The 10,764-nt window shown below is 45.7% G+C and overlaps 1 protein-coding gene across 1 annotated transcript; it reads right to left on the bottom strand.

Annotated features, from left to right (window-relative positions):
* Positions 1 to 537: 537 nt before the first annotated feature.
* Positions 538 to 10,562, bottom strand: emilin2b (elastin microfibril interfacer 2b; the record flags this gene model as incomplete). Its single annotated transcript, XM_083678033.1, has 9 exons — positions 538 to 912; positions 1,182 to 1,298; positions 1,438 to 1,491; positions 1,594 to 1,647; positions 1,797 to 2,027; positions 6,446 to 8,326; positions 8,446 to 8,639; positions 9,949 to 10,074; positions 10,417 to 10,562. 9 exons carry the CDS (start codon positions 10,560 to 10,562, stop codon positions 575 to 577), a joined length of 3,141 nt encoding a protein of 1,046 aa, XP_083534159.1. The 3' UTR covers positions 538 to 574.
* Between the last annotated feature and the right edge of the window lie 202 nt (positions 10,563 to 10,764).

Here is a 10,764-nt window from a genome sequence, read left to right as displayed (position 1 = left end):
TTTCTTATATCTCAAGGCACAATATGATTCAATAAAAAGTAAAGAACTACAGAGACTTTTCAATGGAACTATCCCTTGCATGTAACCATATATTTTTAACAGTGGTTATCCTCTAATTTTCTCTTATTTGTTGATTGTCCTCACATAAAAAGGTATTTTGAAAATATATCAAATTACACAGGTTTAAAGTAAGCATTAGAACAAATGTAAACAAATTGAACACCAACATGAGCAAACAAACACATTCAAACATTTTTAAAACTTTCAACTTAAAATACAATCACTAAATATATTAATACTCCATAAATGGCAGTAGCCCACCTCCTTCATAAGCGTTCAGTGATCAAATAGCAAGTCACTGATATTACTGTTCTCAAGTAGTTCTTAAGTAAATGTACTTTGCTAACTGAAATACTTGTAAGGCACCGTCTATTTCCTGAACAGTAATGCATGACATACTCAATCTACTGTATTTGGGTGATTTTACGAGGGTAGGGCTATCTTTTTTAGAGGAAAAATGTGTGTGTGGCATGGGGCTCTCCTCTAAAGGGATGAGAGTGTCTTTAGCATCAGGTTATCTTTTCGAGGGTGTGGGGTAGAGGAGGACAGCACTGAATGTAGAGAGGACCTCTGTAGACTCTGAGAGGGCCAGTTTCCCAGCCATCATAACCAGCCCCACCTTGTCTCCATGCTTTAGTGTGAGAACCAGGCTGAGGGAGGTGGAACCTCCACAGTTACATTGCTCCTGTGTGATTGGTCCAAGTCCTGCAGCACCAGGCAGGTAACCTGTCGTGTCCAGCCTCTGGATGCTGCGATTGGAAACAGAGAGCACCGCCTCCACCCTCTGGCTTCGCTGGGCTGTCAGCACGGCACTCAGCAGGTAACGGCCATCCATGGGAACGTCGAAGATACCTGTGGGAGCAGGAACATAGGGGTCAGATATTACCTTTGTTCAGCCACAAGATGGCACTCATACAACAGACTGTATGTCAGGAGTGAAAGGAAGAAAACATGAGTTCTACACTGATAAAACTCTGTAATGACACCTTCACATTTGCCTTTGAAAAACATGATTATGTAGACTAGGGATATCACAGGTGTGGAGGGTTAGTAGTTTACACCTGGGTGAGTCCTCTGATGTCTGTCTGAGTGGCCTTGTGAGAGTGTGGTAGAATAGTTACCTGTATGAGGGTCATAGTGTCCTCCGTCGTTCACAAGCACCTTGTTGAAGCGGATGATACCCACCTCACCAGAGAAGGGCTGCAGGCTCAGACCAGCCGAGAAGGACACCTGCACAACTGACACACAGAGACAGGATGCAGGATACAAATTACTTTAGTCACACACTTCAAATAAGTGATTATTGGGACTGAAACCCTTTGAAATTATTTGGTTATCATGGGCTACATTTTATTAAGACAATACTAAATATCCTACCTGAGGATTCAGAATGTTGATGTAGTAGTAAAGGTCTCAAGGGAATGTGGGCAACTGTTGAAAGAAAGGATTGGTTTTGATCATTTTCTGGAAATTCATTGTATACAGTGCAATTGTTGTTATAGTAAAACAATAATGAGTAAAAAGAGCCCTTACCTGAAATCACTGGCATACTAGGCTTTAGAGACACAGTAGATATCGGTGGGGGAGCTGTAAAAAGAAGAGGAGAAATGTCATGAGACTTTGAAAAGCAACACATACTGTATGGTAGTAATATTGTACAGAACATGTGTGTGCATGTTGTGTGTGCTGTGTAAGACTTTTCATGGCCTGACCCCTCAACCAGTTCCTTCTTTCACCTGGGGCTCCAGCAAAGCCCTTGAGGGGGGTCATGCTGCCATTGGTCCCCTTGGGCAGTTTGGAGGTGGTCTTGGTCCCAGGGGGTCCTGCCTCCCCAGTCTCCATCACAGTCGGCTCAAGGAGTTGGGTATCGGGGGGGCCTTCAGGCAGGGCATGGCTCTGTGGGACTAGGTTCTCCTGGACCTTGGTCTCTGTGGGAAGCCCAGAGCCCTCCGCACCCACTGGAACACCTGAAAAGAGAGAGGATAATGAGAAAGGGAGGTCAAGAGAAAAAGGGATGAAGGATGGGATGGGTGGGATGATGTCAGTGAGATAAAAGAGAGCCAGATGTCCCGAAGTCAGACATGTTAACCAACCAGCTGGTTTCCATCGAGACTGCTGACACGAACATGATTGACTCTCCCAATCTCTCACTTACCCCTGACCCTAAGTAAAAAAGAGAGTTGAGGAAAAGAAGGCGTCGTCAGCCACAAGTCATGGTGAATTCCTGTCTGACACCTGTCTGAGGCCAACCTTCATTAGTCCTTCTGAAGCGAAATCTTTGAACCCATAAATCTCTTTGTAACTTTTACTAGCTTCATTCACATGGTTTTATGGGAACTCTCATCAACATGGCCTGTATTATTTTCTTATTGGTCCATTTCCCGTTCATTACAATAGGGTTTTCGTACAAACTAATGCCATACTTACACACTAAGGCCAATTATATTAAGTATCGTGACCATAGATAATGATCATCACTCTCACTAACTAAGATAGCCCTAAACTTTCATTAGCCTATAAACAATGGGTCTTTCCCTGTCATCAGTGACATAAACAGAGGAAATTACAGGCCACTGACACATCCACCATGACGAGAGTAAACTGTTGGAGTATTCCTGACGGCCACAGTTCAGAAGACTTCAACACACTTTTGAAAGTGTTTATCAACAAATCAACTCTATTGGCTGGGGCACAGCTTTATTCTCCAATCTACAGTGAGACAACACGCCCCAACTTTGTGCTTCTGGAGAAGGTCTATACATGAAAGGCATACCTGCATACCAAGGCATGGCCACATATCCCAGGCTACAGCCAGTCTAGCCTATCCCCCCAGCCCCAGGCAAATGGGTCACTCACTATAAAAGACGACTATGAACCACTACACAGAGATTGGGACCAGACGGAAACTGTAAAAGCACCACAGGAGGTAAGTCTGAGTCTGCATTTGCATGAGTGTGTGCACTTTAGTGTGTCTGAAAGTGTGTGTCTGTGTGTGTGTAAAGGTAGGTATGTGCAGCAGTGTGCATCAACTTAGCTTTGATGACTCTGGACTGAAAGCTGCTCTAAGCCCCAGCCCACTCCCACAGTAATGATTAAAGGAGTGAGCTGTGTGTGTGCGTGCGTGCGTGCGTGCGTGCGTGCCCCTGCGGATCTGGACTGGGAGTGTTATAGCAAATGCATCCTGAAAAGGCTTGGGAAACCCTACCCTCTCAGTCAGTCACTCCACACAGGGTACTCCCCCCCCCCCCCCCCCCCCCCCCCGCCCCATTCCTAGTCTGAGGATATGCGAGTCCCTGTGGTCAGAAGAAACGGCCATATCGCCCCCATTACATACCACTTCATAACCACTGTACAGTAATTTAGTACCACAGACTGGATCTATGAGTCAGTCTGTGCCAAAACGGACACAATCCAGAGCCTGGGATTTGGGAATAAATACATTTACCCTTTGGTAAACCCAATTTGGAACTGAAGACTGCTTTTGGTGGAAAGAGGAGATCCCTGCATTTTTATACTTTAAACCTATCAGAGGGAATGTAGCACCTTTCTTAGGAAGACGGGATGAAATACAAATGAGAAGTTACATGGGGAGGCGACATGTTTGATTGCAGTTGGAGCTCTATGATTTAGGGCTGTTTTTTTCCAGCACAGACTAAGCCTAATCCTAGACTAAAATGCACCTTCAATGGAGATTTTCGATTGAAAATTGTATTTTGTCCAAGACTAGGCTTAATCTGTGTCCGGGAAACAGGCCCTTTGTGTGCTAGAAGTCAGGTTGTAGCATGTCTTTGGCCAGCTACTGTCATGCTTAGGAGGATGTCTGTTCTCCAAGGGTTATCTAGCTCGACCAGAGAGTCTGTCACCCCACAGCATGCCTTATCTCCCCTGGATCACTGACCTGAATGACATGGCCACTGAGAACCTCCAAGAGGCAGGAAAGCATGCTTGCTTATCTCTCTCTACTCCCCCATAACAGAGCTTTCAAGTGTCTGCAATGGGCTTTTATTGACCTGAGGCAACCTTATCAAACACAATGAATAGGATGTGCTGTAACACAAGCACAGTGACTAAAACACATACTGTATACATTCTCTCTCACATTCATGTTCATGTGGCCTATAGCTTGGGTAGAGATGGCACAATCAGGGAATCCCTGGATGGTGGGGGCAACGAAGAGTGAACAATGTATAGTTATAAACACAATTGTACACTCACATGAGAACACATGAGAACACACACAGACACAGACACAGACACACAGATGCGCACGCACGCACGCACGCACGCACGCACACACACACAAACACCCACCTGGTTGTGACTAATGGTTTGGAAAATTGCCCCACTTACTGTAGGCTATGTATTTGATAACTGAACAAAAGGTCTTTCTCTCAAGCACGGGTGGATAGGTTTCTCTGTAAAAATGCAGATTTCACTTATAATAGTGAGCCAAACCAATGAAAACAAACATGTTAGTATTCAATCCAAATCTGTTAGCAGTCGTCGTGCCAAGCCAAGTCTGACCCTCGGGAGTGACAGTGAGCAGCCAAGTATCCTGCCATTTTAGGACAATTAGATAATGTTTTCTTTCTGAAACCAAAATAACAAAACCATTGGGGAGATAGTTGGGGTCCCAATCTCCACCCTCCCATCTGACTGGGCTAGGTCTGGGGGAGGGGCAGGACATGTGTATGACATCATACCTAAGAGCAGTGCATCTGGCACAGGAGACAGCCCTGACTGCTCACTGACTGTTTATGTAGACAGGGGAGAGGCACACAGCCAGGGCAGTGTGTTAAACACATTCAAAAACATGAGAGAAAGAGGGGTAGGAAGAGAGAGGAAAGGGAGAACAAGAGCAAGAATACTGGGGAGGGTAAAATGTCAGAAGGTACACTTATCAACCCAGTAGCCCCTAATCTGAACCCATTGAGATGCTTGGCCCTGAAAAAGAGCACTTTGATTGGTTCCAACAAGTGGATCATTGATAAGCCAATGATGGATCTCCCCTTCATGGACTCCACCAATCAGAACTTTCCAGTCCCTCTAGATAAGTAAAGAGATGGAAAGCTGTCAGGCAGCCACCAGGACAAAAGAGGAACAATGCAACCAATACTGTATGAGCCAGAGAGGCCAAATGTGACACATGGTTAAACAACTTCCAGGAAGAAACACATGAATAATGCTCTGCCCTCTGAGGCTATTACCCAAACATTCCAATTGACAGCATAATGACTTCAAATTCATAGTTATTACTACAACAACGTTGAAGTGAAGGGTGTGGTAAATGACATTGCTCAGAGTCTCCATTATGCACATGTGTGCACAAGTGGGAAAAGTGTGACATCTGTCTTCAAAGAGGGAGAGTGAGGCTGATCACCAGGCACAGGTAGGAGCAAAAGGGGCAACAGCTCCTGCCCCTTTGCCTTGCAAAGTGTCCTCCTGGAGGCAGTTTTTTCTGTATAAAACATGGTTGTCAATGCAGGCCAGGGCCATCATATCACATTGGTGGTAATATTTTGAAGTGAGCTATGCATTGAGAAATGCATAGGATACTCATGAAACACATTTAGAACTTTCATTATTAATAAACAAAAAATACCGTCCAATACAGTCATACAGCCAAACATTTGGAAAATACTATGATATGATATTTAGGCCATACCGCCCAGCCCCAAGGCAAGGCTCATAAATGTTATGAGGGTGCTTCCAGCTCTCCTATTCCCCACTGTGAGACTTGGGCCTGGGCTCAGTCACCTGGGCCCAGTTAGTGATACCCATGTCAACACTGGTTATACACCATGTCCAAGGATATGGGGGTCTGGACTCACAGACGTGCATGGAACGGCAAGGCTCGTAAAATATAGTCACTATTGAAATGAGGGATACATTCATAGTAACGCACCCACACACATACACACGGGATATAATCCTTTAAAGCCAAATGCATTGCTCAACACAAGCCAGGTCTATTAAAACAAGCATGTGTGCTCAATCACCCCTGTCTCCTCTGAGTCATAATGTAGTGAGATGAAAATCCGGCTTCCCACTCTCACACAGAAACACTTTCACATAACAGGGCCTACATTAAATAAGAGACATACCTTTCATAGTAATTTAAAGAAACACAATCTTAAGCACACAAATGGGCACCAGATGATGGTAATCTTATTAGCACCATTTGATTTTTTAGCCTTAGCTACTGGAACACCTGTGGATGATAGATTATCCTCAGTGTGAAACAAAAGCAGGAGAGCCACAGTTGGAGAGCTCCACATTTAACATATGGGAGATATAACTTGAACCATTGGAATTATCAATCATATTTAAGTAACATTGTTATCTGTTTTTTTAAATAAACCTTATGTCATGACTCATAGTTTACCTGTGTTACCAGGACTACTTGTAGTCAGGTCATGGAGGTTCCTGGTTATGCCTGAGATATGGCTCTGGAGGTTCAGGCAGGTTCCCTTCAGTCCTCCAATGTCCCTGGCATGGGATCGCAGGGTACCATTCAACTGGCTGACACAAGTCCACAGGCCACTCACATGCTTATTCAACCCCTCCTTGATCCTCTGCAGACTATCTGAGATGGGCTCCAGTCTGCTGCAGACTTTCTCCATGCTGGCAACCCGGCCGTCCACACTGGCAACCTCCCTCTCCACACCCTTGGTCCTCTCCCTGCAGTGGTCGGCTTCAGCCCTCACCTCCTTGCCCAGGTCCTCCAGCCTGCCTCTCAGCTCCTCACGCTGGGCCACATGGAGCTCCAGCAGGTCCTTGGCCTCCTGGGCTGATCCTGGTTCTGGGCCTGCGCTGGACTGACCGCAGGTGGAGTTGAGGTGCTGGAGATCCTCAGACTGCTGGCTGAGAGAGTGGGCCAGGTCTGTTACAGAGCCGCCTAGAACTCCCACTTGTTCTCTGAGAGCCCCAAGCTCCCCCTGTACATCAGCGATGCTGGCGCTATGGTTCAGGAGATTCCCTTGCACAAACTCCTCCAAGTCTCCAAGACTGTCTGAATGGTCATTAAGACTAGATTGCAGAGAGTACTGGCTAGTTTTGCACTTTTGGAGGTCCTGCTGAATGTTCTCTATGGTGGCAGTGTTAGACTTGCACTCCTTGGAGCACAGCTGATCCAGCGCGTTGATTCTGTCCTCCAGACCTTCAATGCTGGCTTTGTTGGCCTCAGACACAGGGTTACTACTCACCTCCACAAGTAGAATTGTGATCCTGTCCTCCATGGAGCTCAGTCTATCCTCCAGTGTCTTCCTCAGGCCGGTGACCCCCTCCATTGCCTCTCGCCTTAGCTTATCCTCCAGAAAGATGCAGTGCACCTCCATGGCCCTCTCCGACATGTTCAAACGGGCCTCCAGGTTCTCTACACGGGGAAGGACATGGTCAGATATCTTGGGAGTAGAGAGAGGCCCTGACTCCTTCTCTAGGCTGGCCTGGAGAGTCCTCTGGTTCTCTGAGACCCGCTCCACCTCTCTCCGGAGCTCCTCCACTCCAGGACTGTCTCCTGTCTCTGGACCAGGTAGCTGGAGCTTGAGGTCCTGGATCTCCTTGTGGAGATCTGCCACCTTTGACTCTAGAGGCTCGGCCAGGCTGAGGTAGCTGGTCTCCTGCCCCTCACACTGTTCCTGCACAGACATGATCTTATAGTCACACGAGCTCTTGAGGTCCGCCATCTTGATATCCATGCCCTCTATCATCTCATCCCTTAAGGCACGAAACTTCATGTCCACGTAGGTGCGCAGGTCCGCGTCATTGGCCGGGGGAGCAGGAGGGGGTGTGGCTGAGGAGCCCTGGGCAGCCTCCATGAGCAGACGGAGCTGTCCATCATGGTGGTTGACCCTACCCAGGATGTCATCCAGAGTGTTGCTCTTAGTGTTGAGTGTGTTGGTGATATGGTTGATCTTGTTCATGACCTCGTCCATGTTTGTGTACTCCTGCTCTAGAGAGAGGCCCTGGAGCACCATGCTCTCAGTCTCCCCGACCCGCACACTGTCAGGCTGCCTTAGGTTGTTGAGCAGGGTGATCAGCATCTTACTGGCGTCCTCCTGCAGGTCCAGCCTCAGGTTGGCTGTCATACCTGTCATGGCTGCCTGCATGTCCAGGACAATCTGGGAAAGTCGCTGCACCTCCTCCTCCAGATGTTGCACCGTCTGAGCCCCTCCCTGGGCCCCCTGGCCCCCCTGGCCTGTCTGACCCCCAGCTTGCCCTGCCCCCCAGGGGTGGACCCTCTGACCCCACACCTGCTGCTCTGGACCTAGAGGGATATAAGGATAGGTTCAGGTTATCATAGGTCAACTTGACCAGTCTGTCAATCACATTGGATATGGTCAACATAGTAGATCAGATATCAGATATCTCTAGAAGTTCTCTTACCATGTGTGCTTGGGATGTTTCCATGGTCAGGCGCATGGTTGGGCCATTGTCCAGAGCCCTGAGCTGTCTGACGGGATGGGGTGTCTTTCAGCTCTCTGCAGTCGTGACCCTGGTACCCTGGACAGCACCTCCACTCCAGCTCTGTTAGCATCTTATAGCCAATTTTATAGATGGTCCGGAAGTGTGTCCGATACCTGGGGAGAAGATGGCATGGGAAAATGTCATGGCATATTTGGTTTTATGTTTCAATGCATTATCAATTATGTGATTTATGTTTACCATGGGGGTGAAAGTAAATGTAAAGTTACAAATAAGGAATAACAATGATAATCATATTTCATAGTGATTTTAATTAATCTATCCACAAATAACATCTGGAACACAGCTCAATAGAAAAACTCCAAACAAGACATCCTCTAGCAATTATGATCACAACATAAAATCCTACTCTTATCCTCCAGTGCTCTCAATGCTCTCAATGGCCCTTTATGTTCGTGAAATGTGAGCGATGCATTGCTGTGCCACAACTATGCTTGAGTGCAGTGACCCCTCTTAGGAGAAAAGTGGAGACTTTGGAATCCCAGCAATAAAGAACTGTTTATGACAACAAACTCCAGATGGGCTACCCAGTCACACTTCTAATTAATCATGCACTCTTTTAAACAGCTTCAGATTTTCCACCTTTTCCAATCAGTCAAACATGGAGTCATGTTTCATTATGGCTGGCCTGAGGATATTTCTCGTAGCTGTCTTGTTGTTGCCCAACACAATGCTCAATAACATACATGAAAGCAAACACAAGGAAAATGTCAAATTCCTCTGCTGTCACACAGGGGCTTTGTAACAAACTGTGCTATTAGTGCCAATACAAAGCAGATGCTTCCTTAGGCAGATAAAGACCCATTCTTCTGAACTGCATAAATCCCTTTTCCCATCTACCATAAAGTTGAATGGCTCTTTAACATTTTCTCATTGTGGACAGTGACAAATAGCTAATCAAGGGTCCATCAATCAAATTCACTGATCGGTCATAAACATCTAATCACCCAGAGATCGCTCTGTCGTAAATACAGAATAATCTGAGTATCTGAAAAGGTGAACACAGATTACAGAGAAGATAATAATGTGCCCCAGGGTGTTAAGAAGACTCAAGTGACACTTCTCTAAACTGACACGCCTATCCATCCCACAATACAACTCACCCTATAGGTACACATTTTGTTTGTGTGCATTGATGAAATAGTGATTTGGCCTAATAATAACTACAGTTAAGTCATATTAGGGATTACATAATGTCATTCACTGACACAGAACACGCAACATAGTCCATCATTCAATAGTGCTCTATGACATTTCAATACAGGATTCAAAGACTTTTTAAGAACATTGTTGAGATATTCAACGTCATCTCTGTGGTTGATGTTGAGCCACTACTGTAACAAAACTCTAAAGACCAATAAAAATAGCCGCCCTCCACCCATTCTAGCCTCTTGGGGGACTTACATCACTTGTTGCGCGCAATTTGGCTGATGCATCGGGCAGGGAAAAGACTCGGGCTGCACAAAACTCTCCGTGCCTCCCACGACGGCACAGCTCACGTTCTTGTGCACCACATACGCACACCAGTTTCTGGAAAATAAATCACTGGGTAAGGCAAAATGACGATAAAATGACCCCTGGAAAGGTAGTCCTGAAGGTAGATCACTCGAAATGTAAAATAATATCTGTTGAATATTCTATGTGTAAGATACATTAGGCCAATTTTTTATTAAAATATTATGTGTTAACATTTTGTCTTTAAAAACGATCAGGCTATTACGGATGTCTAAATTATGTATGAAACATTCATTTAACCATAAACAATAACGCGTTTATAAGGACATTTATCTAATACTATGCTATGTACATTTGCAAAGTTAAACATAACAGCAAGAACTTATCCATTAACAGAATAAAAATGAATTGACTTACTTATTCCTCTGTCTTTGTTCGGATCCAGAGTATGCGCTGCCTTGGAACATGTTATATCGGGACGGAGTTCCATAAATCAATTGAAATGTGAGTAGGAAGGGAAATAAAGCACCTTTTAATACGGATCCGGAGTGTACACACTTCATTGTTGTTTACAACAAATATTTTAATTTGAGATGAACCGCTACAGCAATGAGGTTACACGCTTTGGTCCACTCGCAGAAATGCGCAATGATAAATGTTTCTTCCTGGGTATATAGCCTGTGCCCTGTAATGTGACGTTTGGGGCTCAACGACCCCCCCGCTAGCGCTCCCAGCAAAGCTGCGATCAAGTCCCGTTTTCCATTT

This window comes from Argentina silus, assembly GCF_951799395.1.
Source record: "Argentina silus genome assembly, chromosome: 1".
In the NCBI taxonomy this organism is placed as follows: domain Eukaryota; kingdom Metazoa; phylum Chordata; class Actinopteri; order Argentiniformes; family Argentinidae; genus Argentina; species Argentina silus.
The sequence above is the reverse complement of the archived record's forward strand: the minus strand, read 5'-3'. Positions and strand labels throughout refer to the sequence as shown.